The sequence below is a fragment of the Sciurus carolinensis genome, chromosome 5 (genome assembly GCF_902686445.1).
Source record: "Sciurus carolinensis chromosome 5, mSciCar1.2, whole genome shotgun sequence".
Lineage (NCBI taxonomy): Eukaryota > Metazoa > Chordata > Mammalia > Rodentia > Sciuridae > Sciurus > Sciurus carolinensis.
In genome coordinates, this window is record NC_062217.1 from 39442144 (window position 1) to 39463608 (window position 21465).

At 36.1% G+C, this 21465-nt stretch overlaps 1 protein-coding gene across 10 annotated transcripts in view; it reads right to left on the reverse strand.

Moving 5' to 3' along the window:
• Cdadc1 (cytidine and dCMP deaminase domain containing 1) overlaps window positions 1–21465 on the reverse strand; it is a 49773-nt gene that overhangs the window by 17028 nt on the left and 11280 nt on the right. For all 10 annotated transcript variants that reach the window (XR_007108720.1, XR_007108721.1, XM_047552471.1 and 7 more), the window contains 5 exons: window positions 20195–20372; window positions 13299–13868; window positions 8539–8588; window positions 5283–5452; window positions 2654–2843 (listed from right to left, as the gene is read on the reverse strand). Coding sequence is in view for 8 of the 10 variants with exons in the window: in XM_047552471.1 (XP_047408427.1) it covers window positions 2654–2843; window positions 5283–5452; window positions 8539–8588; window positions 13299–13868; window positions 20195–20372 (1158 nt within the window). In the remaining 2 variants the exon portion in view is untranslated. The remainder of the gene's footprint in view (window positions 1–2653; window positions 2844–5282; window positions 5453–8538; window positions 8589–13298; window positions 13869–20194; window positions 20373–21465) is intronic.

Sequence of the window (21465 nt, forward strand, 5' to 3'; positions counted from 1 at the left end):
ATTTATCTCAAGGTATATGAGTATATTTTGAAAAGAAAAGCAAATATCTCTCAAATAAAAATTAATTTAATCTTAAAACAAGTATCAAATTTATTGACACATCATACTTTTGACAATCAAGCATAATCAAATTATTGAAATTCAAATTTAGAACAAATACTAGTTCATGTTAATCACTGGTATTTACAAAACTAGGTGTTTAGCTAACCAATTATGTACTGTCTCACGCCAGGCCAGATGAGGAAAGGATAAGGGAGTGGAGAGTTAATCTTCAAGAAGAGAACAGAGAAAAACAAGGGACCTCTTGGAGGAGCAAGGGACCTCTTGGGTGGGCGTTCCCAGCTTGGTTTGGTTTTCGAGCTCTGCCCCACATCTTCCCTTTGTCTTCCTGCTTTCTTCCTCTCTTGCCTTTTGCTCTCTCCTTCCTCTTAACAATTCAAAATCTACTAAAATCTACCAGTAAGCAAGATATTTCAGAGTTTGCTGTAAGCCATCACTCACAGTCCTGAAGAGCTGGTCACTTTATCTTTATGAAGAAAATTTGGAAAACCTATTTATTCACACTCTCCAGGAGGAATAGAGAGACAAAAACCAAAACACAGAACTGGGTATTTCTTTGACTGACTGGATGTAGGTTTTTATTTACAAAACAAGCACTTATTTCTTCTCTCTTCTTTTGGCATGGCACTACTGTTTTTGTTTTTGTTTTCTGGGGGGTACTGGGGATTGAACTCTGGGGCACTCAACCACTGAGTCACATCCCCAGCCCTATTTTGTATTTTATTTAGAGACAGGGTCTCACTGTGTTTAGGGCCTTGCTGTTGCTGAGGCTGGCTTTGAACCCACTGGGATTACAGGCGTGTGCCACCATACCCAGTGGCAATACTGTTTTAAAACTGATAGACTTTAAATAAAATAATCAGAAATAAAAACCAAAATACATGACAAAATAAAAAATGGTTAACATTTAATACTTCATATACATACAGAAACTGGATAGTATTTTCCTATGTTTAAAATATGTGCATATATGTATGTGTATATAGATATGTGTATATACACACATATACACATATGTACACACATAGAATACATGTATGTTCCAAGCACCCTGGACTCAAACTGATGTATATACAACAGGAAAAGTTCAAACTTATAAACAGTTCTATTATATACTTTTTCTATCCATGAATTCTAGTATATAAACATATTAAATGCCAGGATTAAATCACTGGATGTTATAAAAAACAATGTTATTATTCTGGACATGATTCTTTTGCTATATAGAACATTACTGGAGACAAGATTTTTGGGGTTTTTGTTTTCGTTTTTGTGATGTAGGGGATCTAACCCAGGGTCTCACACATGCTAGGCAAGCACTCTGCCACCACACTATATCCCTGGCCACCTGTTAATCTCAGTGACTCAGAAGGCTGAGGCAAGAAAATTACAAGTGCAAGGTCAGTCTGGGCAATTTAACTAGACCCTGTCTCAAAATAAAAAAATAAAAAAAGGATTGGGGATTTAGCTCAGTGTTAGAGTGCCCTTAGATTCAGTATCTCAAAAAAAAAAAAAAATATATTTATATATATTATTAGGACAATCAGTAAAATTTGATTGGAATCTATAGATTAATGACCATAATATATTAATACTAACTTCCTGGTTTTTGTGGTTCTATGATTATTCCTTGTTTGAGGAAACAGAATGATTTGGTATGTCAGCAACTTTTGGGGAAAAATTATCTTTGCAGAGCTTTTGTAACTTTTTTTTTAAACCACATTTTCTGATGAGAAACGTGTATGTGTGTGTTTACACATGTGCATGCATCTTCCTGTCTTTTGAATAATCTTCAATTATTTTCACCTCTATCCACCACTCCAAGCTGAAACAGAAGGTGAGGGAAGAGGTGGGTCAGAGCTTTTCTTTCATCAGCTACGTGATGGCACCAGAGGGCTCAATGGCTCAAGTTAACTCAATCAAGGTCGACTCACAACTCTACAGAAATGTAAAATTCTTTATTTGACCTTTAAAAAAAAAAAAAAAACTATCTATCTATCTATCTATCTATCTATCTATCTATCTATCTATCTATTTTTGGTACCAGGGATCGAATGCAGGGATGCTTAATCACTGAGCCACATCCCCCATCCTTTTTTAATATATGTATATTTTTATTTATTTAGAGACAGAGACTTGATAAGTTGCTTGGGGCCTTGCTAAGTTGCTAAGGCTGGCTTTGAACTCTTGATCCTCCTGCCTCAGCCTCTCGAGCCACTGGGATTATAGGTCCATGCCACGGTGTCTGGCAAAACTGTAAAATTCTTAAGGCAGAGATCCTTAGTGAACATTTTCTGGTATGTAAGTGCTTGCATGTAAAAATAAACTTAATGTGGGCTGAGGTTTTGGCTCAGTGGTTGAGCACTTGCCTAGCATGTGCGAGGTACTTGGTTCAATTCTCAGCATGGCATATGAATAAATAAAATAAAGGTATTATGTCCCTCTATAACTAAAAAAAATTAAAAATAAGCTCAATGATAATAATTTATTAAAACTCTTTAAAAAGGATAGAAATCACTAATTTACAATTTGCAGCAGGGTATCAAACAACATAATAGGAAATACAGTTTGAAGAAAAAGTGTATCTACTTACGGTAAATTTGCTAACACCCTCAAGTTCCCCAAACCTCATGTAAGAGATGTCTGCCTTCTTTTTTCCAACATCTACATCCCCCGCATAGATTTGCTTTATGCCTGCACCTTTAATTAAAGGTACACATTCATCACACGGGCACTTTGTCACAAAAATCATGCTTCTTTCTTCTGGTTTTATTTCTTGACACCTACAAAAAAAATTTACAGAATATTACAAAGGTAATTTCTGAAAGGGTAAGTTATTTTTTTAGAGAAATCCTTAAATTTTAAAGTTGGGTTGTTTGAAAAACAGATTTACATTATAAATAATAATTAAGCCTACTCTTGCTAAATTAATCAGTGTTCAAAATCTGTAAAAACATGACAATTACTAAAACTAAAATTAATTTAAGCTGTTGGCAAGGTATTCAGTACCAGAATATAAAATAAATGAAAACAGAAAGAGGAGGGAGGTGGGGTGAGGGGTGGGAGAATTCGGAAAAGAGAGGATAAAAAAAAAAAAAGGTAGAGAGAAAAACAGGGCTGAGGATGTAGCTCAGTGGTACAGTGCTTGCCTATTACTCATGGAGCCCTGGGTTTGATACCTAGAACTGAAGAAAAAAAAAAAAAAAAGAAAAACCATGTTCTCTATGTAAGAACCTCTTTTTAATACTGGAAATTGGGGTTAAAACTCCTAATCATATATGATTAAATATTAAATCATCATGGCAGGGGCTGGAGTTGTGGCTCAGTAGTAGAGCACTTACTTAGCATGCCTGAGGCACTGGGTTAGATCCTCAGCACCACATAAAAAATAAATGAATAAATAAAATAAAGATATTGTGTCCATCTACAACTAAAAAAAAATTTTTTTTAAATCATCATGGCAGCTGAAAGACCTAGCCCCCTATTCCTAACTGGTACCTAAAGGATGTTTAATAAATGCTTACTAAATGAGTAAATTAATATTAAAGTTCTATTTTGCATTATAGTTCTCTTACTCCTTCCCCATCAGAGGAAAATTTTATTTAAAAGACATTTGAAGCTGGACATGGTGCTCGCCTGTAATCCCAGTGGCTCGGGAGCCTGAGGCAGGAGGATTGTGAATTCAAAGTCAGCCTCCGCAACTTTGTAAGGCCCTAGTAACCAAGTGAGACCATGTCTCAAAATAAAAAGGGCTAAGGATGTGGCTCAATGATTAAGCACCCCTGGGTTCAATCCCAGTACAAAAAAGAAAAATTGGCTATGTCATCTTCATACTGCCACATAAAATGAAGCAAGTAACATGTAAAGAAGAGGACAAGAAAAAACCTGAGATTTTTGGTAAAATTGTATATGCTGGTGGTAGTTTAGGACTAAGGACTGCTCTCATCTGAGGCCACAGGGATTGTAATTCCAGGTTCTGTGGTCTACACTGCTCTGAGCCAGCTGTTTTTAATTCTCCATCTTCCATATCCATCTCCCTGGTTGAAACTCATTTCTGTTTATCCGGACTAAGACCTTACAGAATTCTGTGCATCTAGTCTGCTCAAACAATGCTCCTGCCACCTAAGCAGTCAATGGAGTGTGGCTCTGTCAGTGCAATTCCATTTCCCCAATGCCTACCAAGTGGAGACAAACTCAAAGTCCTCTGTCATCCACTCCCAGCTCATCCTGTGAGCTGCATTTATCATGTGTCCACACTCTAGCCTAACTGGAATATGCACGTTCCTAAACATGGAATGCGTTCTTCTACTTCTAGACTGTACCTTTTAATGGAAGCAAGAAAGTTCTTCCTTTCAAGAAGTACGTCAGAGCCATTGTCCTGGAAATCATTCGGAGCTCAGCTCTGATGCGAATCTCGACTTCTTCGCCATGGCTTTGCCTTTGCACTCCCCGTTTTTGTCCACAGCAGCCCCTGGGTACTTTGTGCACTTTGTTTGCCTTTCCCACAGAATCCACTGCATTAGGTGGATGCAGTCTTAGATTCATGCTTACCCCCAAGGCCAGGAGTCATGTCTTATTCAATTTTTTAATCCCCTACACGTACCCACGTAATGGTAAAAGCTTACAAGTGACTGTGGAAATCACCTAAATTAACATTAGGAGGTAATGATAGTAATTATTTTTAACACACTCTTTCAAAGCAATTTGGTTCATAATAAAGTCTAGATATTCATAAATATATGTGCTCAAAATTTAGAAAACAAAGGGGATAAACACCTCAAAATACAATAGGTTGAGCAAGACTTTTTAAAAAAATTTTTTGGTTTTTGTTTTTAGTTGTAGATGGACGCAATACCTTGATTTCATTTATTTATGTGGTGCTGAGGATCAAACCCAGTGCCTCATGCATGTGAGGCAAGCACTCTACCACTGAGCTATAACTCCAGTCCCCACTGTGCAAGACTCTTAAGGACAAATTTCGAGTCACTTATTATTAGAGAGAGGGAAGAAAAATAAGACTTGCTCAATAAATTGGAAGACCTGGAGAATCTGTGATAATGGCCTCAGGCCCAGCAGCAGGACCAATCTTTACCAAAATTATATTTCTGAAAAGAATATAAATATTCCCTAAAATTCAAAAAAGGGAATAAATTATAACTAAAAAATTAATTTTAAATTGACCTTTGTTACATTTTAAAAGTACAATAAAAAAAATTTCCTACCTAAATGTCAAGGCATTTTGTTCAGCATGTATGATGTATCTGAATTTCCTTATTTCTCTGTCTTTCTGCTTGTCATCCATGTGTGGGAAGTCAGCATACTCAGATCCAACAGGAAAGGCATTATAGCCACATCCTATGAAGTACATAGCTCCAGTTCCATCACAGTTTCTCTACAAAACCGAGCAAACCCATGGTTAATTTCAACATACAGAAAAGGTACTTTGCAATGTGACTTTAAAGCTTGCTTTCATATTTTGCATAATGAATATTCATTTCTTTTTTCTTATTTATTTGTTTGTTAATTTATTTATAGTGGGGATTGACCCCCAGGTACTTTACCACTGAGCCACTTCCCCAGTCCTTTTAATTTTAAATTTTGTGACAGGGTCTTGCTAAGTTGCTCAGGGACTTGCTAAATTGCTGAGGCTGGCTTTGAACTTGCGATTTTCTTGAGTTGCTGGGATTACAGGTATATGCTACCACACCCAGCTCATTCCATTTCTATGACAAAATAAGCCATCAAATAAAAACAAAAACATTATACTATGACCTTGCCAAAGTTTAATTTCAAGGTGATCAGTCACCTCTCTAGTCTATAATCTCAAGGCAGTCATTGGTTTTAGCAGTTAATTAAATACTATCTTGTCTTGTTTAACTCACAAATTATTTTTCTTGACTCAGAGATTTCTCTCCAACTATAAAATTCTAGTGAATAGAAACCACATTCTATACTTCTTTTCTATTCCTTGAGGTACACATTAGATTGTTATGTATACATCAGGCACTCAATGAATGGGTTTTAATTTCTTATACTCTGTGCTGAACTTTAAAAAATACTTTGAACAGTTGGGCACAATGGTGAGTGCCTGTAATTCCAGCTAACTGGTGGCTCAGGCAGAAGGATCACAAGTTCAAGACCAGTTTGACTAACTCAGCAAGACCCTGTATCAAAATAAAATAAAGAAGGAATAGGAAATGTAGTTCAGTTGTAAAGCACCTGTGGGTTCAATGCACAGTATGTCAAACACACACACACTTTGAACAGAGTACTCCTGTTGTTGAACTAAAAATGTGCTATTGTGATTTAGTTAGAAAATAAAAAATATACTACCTTTAATCTTCAATATTTTTTGAGCCTCTGTTGTATATGTACATAACCATAGAACTTCTTACTTAAATGGCTCTTTCTTATTCTTGATCAATGGCATAATAGCTGTTAATATGAAAGCTTACATTTTTAGGAGTAAATTTTATCAATGGTGTTTATAAGAGTTTGGAATATGCTATAAATCTTATTAAATTTCAATATATTATAATTACTCAAGTGATCATATGAACAGTCTTATTACTATAGAAGCTTAATAAAAATCATTGCTATAATTAGCCAACAAGGTTAGAAACTCAACCAACAAAAGCTTGAATATTAAATATTATCTCATTAAATTCTTCTTGAACATTTGCCAAGTGTCAAACATCCTGCTGGGTTTACATGTATCATTTCATTGGCTCAATCCCTGAAACAACCTAGAATGTAATGCTATTATTATTCCAATTTTATAGATAAGGAAACTGAGGCCAAGAGATTAAATGACTTATTCCAGGTCACAGAGCTAGTAAGAAACAGCCAGAATTCAAACACAGGTTGCCTGACTCCATACCCGTGTCTTTCCACTTTACCAAGCAGCCTCCCTACACTAGAGATAACTGGACTTATATTCTCCAAAAAGCAGTTGAGAACCAAATGTTTAAGTCAAAAGGCTACTAAAGCATTGACATAACACAAATGAGAGCTTCAACCACAGGCTGGACCAGCGTGAGATGCTGGCAATACAGCTGCAAACCAGACACGTCCCTGCCCTCATGAACCTTACGATCTGGAGAGGATATCATTTAAGAGATCAGACACAACTCTGAGTGTGATGAATGTCACATATGAATTGTACAAAATGCTATGGGGATTTCTGGCTGAGATAAGTAGAGTCCAGAGGTACTTCGAAGGCGGACTCCATAGCAATAAATTGTAACTGTGGAAGACAAGGGAGTGAAGTGGTAACCACTGGTGAAGGAGCAGGTTAGCAGGGAAGATACTGGGTTTCTTGGCTAGGTTGAACTTCAGGAGCTTAGAAAACACTGGAGCAAATAGTCAAACTACTTGCTATAAAGTCCACTGAAGCAAAATAGGCTCATATTTCAGTCAGCTATATGTATAGTTCCTAAATAAATCTAAATTTCATGGCCCTTCCAACCCATCTCCATAACACCAAGTCCTAATCAAATCTGATCCTATCATTTTTCCACTTAACACACCAAAACTTCCCACTCCCATCTAACTCATTACCCATTGATCAGCCTCTCCCTACCCCTTCCACCACTCTACCCTCTCCAGTCTCTAATAACCACAATTATACTCTAAACTTCTATGAGATCAATTTTTTTTCCATTCCACATGAGTGAACTCCTGCAGTACTTGTCTTTCTGTGTCTGGCTTATTTCACTTAGCATAATAATCTCCAGTTCCATCCATGTTGCTGAAAATGAGAATTTCATTCTCTTTATGGCTTAATAGTATTCCATTGTGTGTATGTACCACATTTTCTTTATCCATTCATCAGTTGATAGATACTTAGATTGTTTCCAATAAAATATATTCTTCAACTTACACCTATTTTCTTTGCCTATTTACCTTAATTCACCTATTTAAAAAAAAAAACTCTTTGGTAATACTTTTATTTGCTACATAATATACTATTTTTTTATTTTTTATTTTTTATTTTTATTTATTGTACACAAATGGGTGCAACTGTTGTTTCTCTGGTTGTACATGAAGTAGAGTTGCATGGTACAACTCTAATTCACCTATTTTAAAAATTCACTGTGCCTTAGAAAATTCGAAGTTTTATATGCAGCTTGCATTTAATTTCTACTGATTAGTGTTGTTCTAGGGGATGCACTGTCTAAAGTTCACATTCTTCACATGGTCTACAATATTCTTTATGGTTCAGTCCAATTTTTTGCCCACTCTACTCTACATAAGACTTTGGACCCCACGTCACTTGCATTTTTCTACATTCTCTTTCTGGCCCTCTACCTTTGCATGTTATCTTCCTGGTCCTTCTAACTGGTACTGGAAACAAAACAAAACAAAACAAAACAAAACAAAACAAAAACAAAAACAAAAATGCAATGTGCTAAAGACTAAACTATGTTTATACAAAATCCAGATTAAATAGTTAAAGAGAATTATTTTCATACTTACAGATTTCCCTTCTGCCCAAATGACTGCTCCAACTCCTGTTTTATGATCCTCTGAAAGACATGACATTGAACTCAGTAAAAATCAATGACCTGTTAGTTTCAGAAATACACTTTTCCAAAAATAATAAAAACATATTTTGAAACATACTTCATGAATGTCCTAATAATTCTTGACATCTTTACTAATTAAGAGATTTATTAGGATAAATACTTTGAAGTATGAAATATGGGAGCTATGTACCGAAGAAGTAGATAGGATCACTACTTACCCAGTCACATACAATGTACATGTGGAGACCACTAACATGGCAGTCAGATCACTTCAAAGCTACAACCAAAACTGAGCACAACTTCACTGATTCTCCACTAACAGGTCAGTTTCTAAATGATGACTTCTTTTTTTTTATTAGTGCATATTAATTGCACAGAATTGTGGTTACATAAATAACATATATTTTGATCCTATCTACCTCCTGTCCTTCCCCCTACTCTTCAATAGTCTCCCTTCTACATTCCTTTTTTCCTCTCCTAGATTCCACATGAGAAAATATGTTGTACTTGGCTTTTTTGCTTAACATGATGATCTCTAATTTCATCCATTTTCCTGCAAATGACATGAATTTATGGCTGAATAATATTCCCTTGTGTATATATACACATTTTCTTTTCTTTTTTTTTTTTTTTTTTGTGGTGCTGGGGATTGAACCCAGGGCCTTGTGCTTGCAAGGCAAGCACTCTACCCACTGAGTTATCTCCCCAACCCACTACACATTTTCTTAATTCATTCATTTGTTTATAGGCACCTAAGAAGATCTGTAACTTGAGTATTCAGAATTGTGCCATGATAAACATGGGTATGCAGGTTATCTCTGTGATATGCTGACTTTAATTCTTTTGGATATTTACTAAGGAATGATATAATTGGATCATATGGTCATTGTAATTTTAGTTTTCTGAGAAACCTCCATTCTGATTTTTGTAGTGACTATGCTAATTTAACTCCCACCAATAGTATACAATTGTTCCTATTTCCCTATATCCTACCATTATTATTATTTGTATTCTTGATGATTGCCATTTTAACTAAAGTGAGAGTATTTTTTTTTTTTTTTTGATACTGGGGATTGAACCCAGGAGTGCTTAACCACTAAGTCACGTTCCTGGCCCTTTTTATTTTTTATTTTGACTGGGTCTTGCGTAGAAGTTGCTTAGGGCCTTGCTAAGTTGCTGAGGCTGGTTTGAACTTGTGATTTTCCTGCTTCAGTCTCCCAGCCAGTGGGATTATAGGCATGCACTACTGTGCCAGGTGTGAGATAGAATATCAATGTAGTTTTTTTTTAAAACTATATATATATATATATATATATATATATTTTTTTTTTTTTTAGTGTCAATGGACCTTTACTCTATTTGATTAAATGAGGTGCTGAGAATCGAACCCAGTGCCTCACACATGGTAGGCAAATGCTCAACCAATGAGCCACAACCCAGCCCCCTCAATGTTGTTTTGATTTGCATTTCCCTAATGTATTTGTATTTCCCTAAGGATGTTGAACACTTTTTCATATAATAATTGGCCATTTGTACTTTTTTGAGAAGAGATTGTTCAGTTCCTAAATGACTACTTTTAACAGACAATAAAACTGAGTAAAAAAATGAGTTTCTGAAATTTTGAGTACAATATCGACTCACAACAATCCAATGTGTCTTCTAGTCTTTTTAACATTCTAATCATGGAACATATATTTTATGGAAATGTTTTTGCTAAGCAAAAAGTTCAAACTTCTAATACAAACATAAATCTTCATGAACATTTATATCTGTGTGTCTACCTACTGGTGAAAGGTACATGAAAAAAATTTTGATTTAAATAAAATGTTGTCATTTTCTTGACCTTCATAGTTTGAAAGGAAAAAGAATGCTATGTTAGCGATACTATGCTCATTTCTAAATCAAGTGGCAGTTGTTATAAATAAGATGATAATTTTCCTGCAGAACAAAAACCTTTGCAATAAGTGATCCTTCTTAAAACCATTAATGTGAAACAGAAAATAAAAAACCAAAATAGAAATTGCACATATTAATGATCTACTTTCCTTCCACATAAGGGTGCATTTCAAATTCCTAAGACAAATACACTCATTATGAAAACCATAGTTTTTGTCAAAATCATAATAAGGGACTAATGTAGTTTGGATGATACACTTACATAGAAAAAATAAGAATTATCTGTGAACTTACCTCACGTCATTCTCATACTGGTAAGTGACACTGTGGCTTCCCCTGACAATTTCCTACAAGTTAATTCTTCCAATGAAAACCTATATTTTAATACCTATTTTTTTCAGTAAAAGCACAAAGAAAAGGTGTGCCACTATTGTATTAAAAACTAGGATGCTTTGTAACTAATTTTTAAAAAGTTATGATACTCCTGTAAAATTTCTCATCTCCAGTTCAAGTACACTCAGGCTTTCAAAATCATACCACAAAGGATTTCAGTAATTTATGTTAAGCACTTTTTATCTACCATCTCATTTTTACCTAAAGATAAAAACAGTTAAAATTCCCATCTCTAGGTAAGAAAACAGGCAGAGAAATTAAGTGACTGAACTTTAGCCCTGGGGACCCAATCAACTTGCCTTTCTTTCACCTCCCCCTTTGCCATTAAGAATTCCACAACAAAGATTTCCATTTATGGAATGCCTGTGTGTCAAGTATTGTGAGAAGCTGAATGTTTAGTGGTGGGGAAAACAGTTCCCATCCTCACACAGCTCACAGCTGGATTGGGCAGAAGGCTTACTAAGGAAAGATGCAAATGCGTGCTGTGCTTTGAAGATGAATGTGATTGAGGGCAGGAGGATGTCTGGTGATGGCTTCTACAGAATTTTGTTCCTTCCTAGACCTTCCCTGACCTAGATCTTAACATGAGGAGAAAAAGACATAAATTAATGGCTTTATGCTAATTTCTAAGGCAAGTGGCCAAAATTATAAACATAGGATTATATTTGCCAGCAAAACCAAAACCTTGACTGTTAAGTTCTACTTAATATGTACATAAATCAGAAGTGAAAAATGAAAACTTAAAATAGACATTCTTCATTTTAAGAGTCTACTTTTCCTATGATCAACATTTAAGTATTTTTCATACTATGTTTTTTAGTCTCAGGAGTCATATTTTCTGTTTCAGTCTGGGGATAGACTAAACCTTGTCAGAAGGGGAAAGATGTTATTTTTTTTCCCATCAGCATGCAGCTTTGCTGCTTGCAAAGGTCAGCTACAAGAGAATATTCTTTACTACTGTGTTTTCCAATAGGGTAAGTTTTCATCCATATAAAATGGCTTTGGAAAACACCTTGTCTAGGACACAAAAGATCACAACTCAACACTTAAACCAGGTACGTAACATGAGACTTTCTAGTCTTTCCCCCATTAGTTTAAACACATTTTGTCACTCCTCTAAATATCCTAGAAGCATTCTTTTAACAACTCTGTGGATCCTTGTTATTCATTGTTTAAAAAGTAATTATTAAACACCCAATTGCAATTTGTTTTAGAACTTCAGAGGTTTTGGAATTCGTTTTAATCTTTTTTTTTTGTACTGGGGATTGAAACCAAAGGTACTTTACTACTGAGCTACATACCCAGTCCTTTTTATTATTTTTTAAAACTTTGAGAAAGGGTCTTGCTAAGTTGCCCAGGCTGGCCTTGAACTTGTGATGCTCCTGCCTCAGTCTCCTGAGTAGCTGGGATTACAGGAGTGTGCTGCTATTCCCGACTCCTTGAAGAACTTTTTAAAAAACAGGCCTAGGTCACACTTGGTTAGGGCAATTGGTTGAACAAGGTCTGGGTAGGGATTTGAGCATCTGCACTTTTCATTAAAGTTTCTGTGGTGATTCTGTCAATTAAGTTCCTCCATTCTACTGAATTTATTTCAATCTGACCAATAGCATTGGTATGAACCTTTTCTGATTTTTCCTTGTTTTCTCCTTTTTGGGATAATTAAAAATTCCTATTACAGTCCATTCCCCAAACTAATCTTACTCTACTGTTCTTCCTGCCTGCATTTTTCCCACTTATTTTCAAGTTGCATTTTTAAAAGTGGTCACGATTCTCTTTTGAAAAATACTACATCTGGTAATTTTGAAAATACTGCTCCATAATTGGAAATACAGATACTGTATTTTATCACAATAAAGAATATTCTCAAGTAATATTTTCCTTCTCCATATGCACAGCATAAAATAATAAAGTAAAAAATGTTTAATTTCTTAGCTTTCTGATTGAAGACATACCAACAATTAGGTAAATCTGTAATAACCAATATTCCTTTACTTTCACCATATTAGTTATTTTGAATTCATATTTTTAATTTTACAGACTTCCAAGTTTTCATCAAATACTCAATACAAACTATATTGAAGAGTTAATGAAAGTGATTTTAGTTTTGTTTTTTCTTTTTGTCCCATCTTTAATGGAAGGCTTGATGAAGAGTGAAATCATAAATGCAAGGAGAAAGAGGAATTAGATCATTTGGTTCTGAATTACAAATGAAGTGCTGAATAAAGGCCCCAAGGAATTCCCAAACTGCTCATAGGAAGAGTTGCCTACACAAGGGTTCCATGAACTTCAGCATGAACAGCAAAACTTTACCATCTAGGAGCAAATGAACTCTACCATAGGTAAGATGCACATCACTTTGCTTCTGAGACAAATACAACCAAACCAATCAGTCCCAATTTACGAACTAAGCATTTAACTCACCAGTTCGATATGCCAATAACCTGGCCTGAACCATGCAGTGCCTTGCAATCTCTTGTGGCAAACTTTGATTGTGAATTTCATTAATCTGTTCTGGATTACTACAGTAAAATCCAAAGTGTTTAAAGCTGGGCACACTGGAAGCTACTGTGGCCAAGAGTAGGATAAGGTCTTTCATGTTTTGCCTCAGATTGCTAAAGTATGGATTTTCACACAGGTTCTCCAGGCCTATGGTCATCAGGATTTGCTTATGCATTTCTTCATTTGAAATCAAAAATATCATTTCATATTCTTTTATTCTTTCTTGTTTACATTCAGAATAAAAGTCAACGTTAGCATCTGGTACTGTCTTTGTAATTTTTTGGATAAAGTCACATTTGTAAGAAGTCTCCTCTACAAACTGCACCATGTAACACACCAAAGGTTGGAGTAAGACACACACATGAGCCCGACTGTTTGACTTCAGTCTTTCCACTGCTTTGGCATCTAATTTTGCATCTTCAGAACTAGAAGCCTCAGCAAGCAAACTTATTTCTGGATCAGCAGGCCAATATGAAATTCGATTAACTCCAGCTGAAACACAAAATAGGAGAGGTAATTATCTGATACATGCTGAATATAGATTTTCTTGATAAACCCATCCTAGCAATGCAGATCAAGATGACCTAATACAATAAATGTCTTTTATGAAGTCACCTATTAATCCATCTGAGGGTTGGCAAATAATTATCCAGAGGCCAAAGCTGGTCCATGGAGAGTTTTTGTACAGCTCACAGGTTAAATAATTTGAAAAACACCAAGAACATATAACACAAAATCATGGGGAATTCAGATTTCAGTGTCCATAAAGTTTTATTGGAACACAGACACACTGATTCATTTATACATTTGGTTACCTTTGCAAGGCAGAGTTAATAGCCGTGACAGAAACGATTTTGCCTGCAAAATTTAAAATATTTACTCTCTGGCCTTTTCGAGACAAAGCTAATTGATCCCAAATAGAACCCAGGGGAAGGTGTGAAATCACTGATTTTGCTGGGTATGGTCCCAATGCCCAGTACTGGGACCGTTTACCAGCACCCTCCACGGTGCCAAGGAAGCTTTTAGAAATGTTACAAACAGCACTCGGTCTTATCTAAAATTTTGTATTTGGAATAAACAATTCATGTATGCATTACAAATGATCCTGTCTTGGACAAAGAATTCTTCTGGACAGAAAAATTCATGTATACAGAGTTAACGTAGCATTCTTTAAAATATTAAAAATGTTAAAAATAGACAACCAACATAGGAATGGCTAGACAAATCATATACTCCTCGTAGTTATAAAAAATATCCACACAGAATTCATAACATGAAAGTTGCTTATGGGATGCTAGAGTAGTGGTGTATGAGCAACATTATTTTTAAGCCACAACACAGAAGACAAAACAATAGAGGAAGGCTTTTTAATCAATGAGGCAGAGGAAAGATTGGTAATCTTTAATACACAGAAAAGACTTTAATTCATTGAGAGTACATATGAATTGACAAAAACAAGGATGTCTCAAGAGAGACAAAAAGATATGAACAATTTACAAAAGAGAAAACATAACTAGATAACAAACATATGAAAAATATTTTAATTTGTATCTGAGCTTAAATAATGAACGTACCTTATACATAAATACCCAAATATTTGTGTCAATTAATGGATAGTTTACAACAAAGACTTTTTTTTACTAGTATCTCATGTAATTGCAGTGTGGAGAGACTTTTTTGTGATTGTGCTTGGAAGTGAACTGACAGATGGCCCACAGGTGTTCCATCCTTCAAAGTAATAGATGAGCTAAAAAGTCTAAGGTAAACAAGTGTATCTTTCTATCTACTCCCTGCTATTCCTGACTCATTGTGGTTTGGGCTGCAAACCAATTTTGAAGGCCTCACAATTCAGATCAGAGTCTTTTTCCTTGCTGCATTTCACCTTCCCTGTTAAGAGTTCTCATAATCCATTTCCTAAGCAGCAACTATGGAAAACTTTCATCTATGGATCTTAGTTGCTCCTAGTAATCCTAATCCAAGAAGGATGAATCATCTTTAGACAAATGTTCAATACTAGTGGTAAATGCTACAGAAGAGGTTCTCAAATTTTTTTCTTTCTTTTTTTTTTTTTTTTTTTTTTTTTTTTTGCAGTACTGGGGATTGAACCTAGGACCTTGTGCTTGTGAGGCAAGCACTCTACCAACTGAGCTATATCCCCAGCCCAGGATCCCTTTATATACTTAAAAATAATTGAGGCCCCCAAAGAGCTTTTGTTTATATGGATTATATCTATTGATATTTACTGTATTAGAAATTTTAAAATATCTATTAATTCATTTAAAATAACAAGAGCCATTAATATAAATAACAGCTTTATGAAAAGAAACAAAAGATAACAAGATAACGAAAGTTAGTGAGAAAATAACCCAATCAACAAATGGGCTAAGGAAATGAGCAAACACTTCACAGAAGTAGATCTACAAGCAATCAACAGATATATGAAAAAATGTTCAACATCTCTAGTAATAATAGGAAAGCATTCTAATTGGGGTGAAATTGAGATTTCACCCCAATTAGAATGGCTATTATCAAGAATACAAGCAACAATAGGTGTTGGCGAGGATGTGGGGGAAAAGGTATACTCATACATTGTCGGTGGGACTGCAGATTGGTGCAGTCACTCTGGAAAGTGGTATGGAAATTCCTTAGAACACTTGGAACCACCTTTTGACCCAGCTATCCCACTCCTTGGCCTATACCCAAAGGACTTAAAATCAGCATACTACAGTGACGCAGTCACATCAATGTTTATAGAAGCTCAATTCACAATAGCTAGATTGTATAACCAACCTAGAAGCCCTTCAATAGATGGATAAAGAAACTGTGGTAATATATACAATGGAATATTACTCCGCCTTAAAGAAGAATAAAATTATGGCATTTCTAGGTAAATGGATGGAGATGGAGAATATCATGATAAGCAAGATAAGCCAATCCCAAAAAATCCAAAGGCCAAATGATTTCTCTGATAAGTGGATGATGATACATAATGGGGGGGGGGGGAGGGAGGCAAAAATGGAGGAAGGATGGATTGTGTAGAGGAAAATGAGGGGTGGGGAAGGGGTGGTGGGAAGGAAAAATAATAGAATGAGACAAACATCATTACTCTATGTACATGTGTGATTACACAAATGATATGACTCTATTTTGTGTACAATCAGAGAAATAATAGTTGTATCCCATTTGTGTACAATGAACCAAAGAAAAAAAAGTTAGTGAGAAAAATGGCATTAAATTTTTACAAATGTCTTTAGACTTGGCTTAATAGAAGAGAGCTGTAGTCTCAAATATGCTTCTGCTTTCAATCTGTTTTGACACTATGCAAACATCTGACAAGAGATTGTTTCTTTTTTTTGGTACTGGGGATTGAACCCAGAGGCACTTAACCACGGAGCCACATTCCCAGTCCTTTTTAAAAAAAAAAAAAAAAAAATTTTGTAGTTGTAGGTGGACAGAATGTCTTTATTTTATTTATTTTTATGTGGTGCTAAGAATCCAACCCAGTGCCTCACATATGCTAGACAAGTGCTCTGCCACTGAGCTACAGCAACAGCCCCCCAGATCTTCTTTATATTTTACTTAGAAACATGGTCTCACTGAGTTGCTTAGGGCCTTGCTATGCTGCTGACGCTGGCTTTGAACTTGCAGTCCTCCTGCTTCAGCCTCCCAAGCCACTGGGGTTATAGGCTTGCTGGGCATGGTAACACATGCCTGTAATTCCAGCAGCTTGGAGGCTGAGGCAGGAAGATTGTGAGTTCAATGGCAGCCTCACTAACTTTGCGAGGCCCTAAGCAACTTAGACCCTGTTTCAAAATTTAAAAAAAAAAAAAAAAAAAAAAATATATATATATATATATATATATATATATATATGTAAAGACAGGCTATGTGGCTCAGTGGTTAAGCACCCCTGGGTTCAATCCCTGGTACCTGACCCAGTCCCCTGACAAAGATTAGTTACAATGTGAAATCTGAAACCATATCAACAAACTTTTTGTATTGTAATACTCAAGTACCCTGGTCTCTCTTGTACTTAGAATGGCTGTTTTATTCATGCGTGATTCTGGAGCTTTGTGCACTTGTCCCTTGGAAAAGGCTGTACTGATTTTACAGTGGTCAAAAAAAGTCTGTTAGTATCATTACCAATCTCATCAGAAGAGTATAAATAGCAGGAAGTTGTCAAGCTCAAAATGATGAATATGGTTTTCTAAAATTCTAATTTTCACTTTGAATGCTCAAATTTTATGATTAACAACAAATAATGTCAATTGTTTTCCTGAAAGTGACAGGGTCACTTCATTTTTGAGGCAATGTCTCAAAAGAGCTAATAACCGGGGCTGGGGAGATAGCTCAGTTGGTAGAGTGCCTGCCTCGCATGCACAAGGCCCTGGGTTCAATCCCCAGCACTGCAAAAAAAAAAAAAAAGAGCTAGTAACCATAGTTTGTTAATTCATGGTGTTTCATGAAAAAAAAGTGGATCATTTCAGTTTGCAACTCAAAACAGCCACATAAGTGGTTTCCCTTAAGGCAAACTTCACACTTTGGTTTATGATAAAAATGCTTTATAACCATGTCTTCTTTCCTTACACAGAATATTAAAAAGATATATATTCAAGGATTAGAATCTAATTAATGATTTTTCCTGTTTCACAAAGGTCATTCTTATTCTTATGTGAAACTATTTCCTTCCTTCCTTCCTTCCTTCCTTCCTTCCTTCCTTCCTTCCTTCCTTCCTTCCTCCCTCCCCACCTCTTTCTTTCTTTCTTTTTTCTGAGTGCAGTGAAGAGCACAAGGCCTGCCAGGGCAGTTTGCTTCATGCTACAGCAACAGTGGTTTTCCTTACCACTGTTTTGGCAGCATTAGTGTGAATGTAGTGTTATTGTGAATATAGCACTGACCTTGCTGACCATCAGGAGTCCACTTTGGGAATTACCATGCTAGGAAACAATTGCTTTGGTTTAAGTGAGGTAACAGCGATCGTACCTTAAGTAAGTCAGCTACAGCATAGCTCCAACCATGCTGCCTTCCCAAGATACCTAAATATTAAATAAGCTTAAACCAACAGAGCAATTTTATTTATCTATGGGTCTACTGCCAACATGAATGCATCCTAGGTCTCTTTCCACACTTCACTCTCTCTCTTGGGATGGTGGAGCAGCAGGGAATCAGCTGCACTGCCCTGCTCCTCTAAGCCTTAGCTCTGAGGTAATCAGGGGTGCTTCCAGCACAGGCAGTTCAGTGCAGGAGACAACTACCTTCCATTCATTCTTCTCCCTTGCTTCTAGAACACGTCAGTCAGCATGTTTTGGTGCTTTCATTCTTTCCTTTCTATATCAACATCACCATCTGAACTCTTAAGCATGCTCCCAGTCTCTGACTTCTCCCTCTAACAACAAAATTTTAATCATATTTCGTCTTCCTCAAAAATCTTCAAGAGCTCCACATCATCTGTAATGGGAATTACAAGTCAACTGAACACAAACGATTAAATGAATGTATAATTTGCCTGGTTAATTGGGCAAAGGAGAAAAATAAGCCACGACCACTGTGACAACTAGTTCTATTAGGAACTACTGTGGAGAGACTACAGAGTCACTCTCACAGATACCTGAAGGCTTGCAATACTTGTTGCAGGTCAGGAGGCTCCCAACCACATGGCCATTTCCCCTGGAAGTTCTTCCATGTGCCATTCAAGGCACCAACCTCAACATAGATCTGATTGGTATTTACAAGACTTGGATGTAAATAAAAACAGGTCCAGGAACTCTGTTCCATAAAATAAAGCTCAGAGGTTATACAATTTTTCAAAGTTCTCTATTAAGGCCCCAACCTACCACTACAATCAATCTGCCACTACTCTCCTAAGAATAATCTTTCATTTCAAATACTGGACTTTGCTTCATACAACTGGATGATGCTACATATACTGCTGCTACTGACCAACCATGTGTTCTCCTTCCTGTATGTGTGACCCATCGATGCAGTTTAAGCCCCAAACTTTCATGACAACCTGCAGGGATCAGTTTCACCTCTGAGATCACTTTAGTACCTATAGCATGTATCAATCATTGGATACTAGATGATGTGTTACATTAGATTGTTATTTTGGCCTCCAAGTAACATCCTGAGGGAAAGGATTAGGAGCCATACTACTTTTTTTGTCTTTAAAACTTTTTTTTTTTTTTTGGTGGCACTGGGGATTGAACCCAGAATCTTGTACATGCAATGCAAACATACTACTACCAAGTTATACCCCAGACATTCCCCAGGCCTGGGCTTTTAAGAAGCAGTTATGGGCCGGGATATAGCTCAGTGGGTAGAGTGCTTGCCTAGCATGTGCAAGGCCCGGAGTTCAATTCCTAGCACCACCAAAACCAAAAAAAAGTAGTAGTTATGCCTTCTCTACTCTTCCTTCTTAATCTGCTTCTGGTTTCAGAGGACTCAAAGCCCCAGGGATAATAACAGCAATAAGATGGACGATACCTTGGCCTATGAATCAACTACACAGACAAAAGCTCCCTGCTGCTCAGGAACACCTGGACTACTCCAGGGGTGATGTCTAATATATTAAGTCACTGAGATTTTAGGGTTTTTTAGTGATAGTAGGGAGCACTAGTCTACTAATCACTGAGGGTCATTAGGCTGACTAGTAGACAGAACTGAGGACAGAATCTCTGTTTTCTGACTCTTCTCATACTGTGTCAAACTGTCTTCTATATCAGTATTTCCAAATAATCTCTGTGAGATTTAGGCAATTTGTTCCCTTGTTTGCTCTCAAATATATTCCTAATCCCCAACAAAGCCTTATCTGCACTTACCATTTACAATCATTTTCAAACAAGCAGAACATGGTTTTCTGGAAAAATAAAGATCACAGTTTTTCAGCCTTGACCCATGTTTAATAAGAGCAATTTGCCCAGCGTGTAGATCTTCACTAGAACAATGGAGACCAACAATTTTCATGTTTTTCACCACCACAAGACCAGTTTTCTTCACCTACAGTGAGATACAAAATAAGAAGTTGTTAACTCTAACTCATGATTATATCATGATAATGTGATTCATTAATAAAATTAAAGTTTTGATTAGTATTATATTTGAACATAGTTTGCATAAAAGAACATTTTACATTAGGTTCAAAAGAATTTCTGTAAATTTTGTGTTGACTTTAGATCACAGCTTTTCAAAACTGAGCCTCTACTAATCAAAACAATTACATGTGCAAATTATTATTGTTTTTTCTAGTGAAAGATGAATACATTTTAAACTAGTAAAGGGCAGGAACTGAATTGGTTTCACTTGTTTCTTAACACCATCCAGTCTAGACAATTTAGTATTAAGCTTCTAGATGGTGAAAAGGAAAAATTTGGAAACCCCTCTCATTTTACACATGGATAAATCAAACCCAGGTAATTTTCAAAATTTTCTGAAAGAATCACAGAGTGTAAAAAGCAGAATGAAAGAAGAGATCATATTAAATTCTCAAATATTTTTAATACTGATTGAAACAAAATTCTCAACATCCTTCTCAAAACTGGCTGAAGAGTTTTCAACACTGCAACAGTCTAGACTCATGTATCTGGATCCCTCACCATAATTATATAGGTTAAGTTATAACACAAAAACAAAAGTCATACTGTCAGGTGTCAGAAAAAAAAAAAAATTTCACAGCCAGAATTCCTTGGCAGTATTCCAGAGGGGACTGGGCTGACCCTAAATAAAGTCCTGCAGGCTAGACACTGACTAGGGTGCTGGAGTTCTAGTGGGTCTCTTAGAGTGAAGGTTTTCTGCTACTCAGAATCTAAAGTGTCCTTATTTATGAAAGCACCAGTTAAAAAAAACTAGTGTAATAATACTAATATTAGATAAAATAGCTAGTCATGGTGGTATGTGCCTATAACCCCAGCAACCTAGAAGGCTAAGGCAGGAGTATCTCAAGTTCAAGACCAGACTAGGGAAATCCTACCTCAAAATTAAAATAAACAAACAAACAAATAAATAAATAAAAATTAAAGGTGGCAGTGGGGAGTGCTAGGGATATAGTTCAGTCACACAGCACTTGCCTAGCAGGCACAGGCTCTGGGTTCAA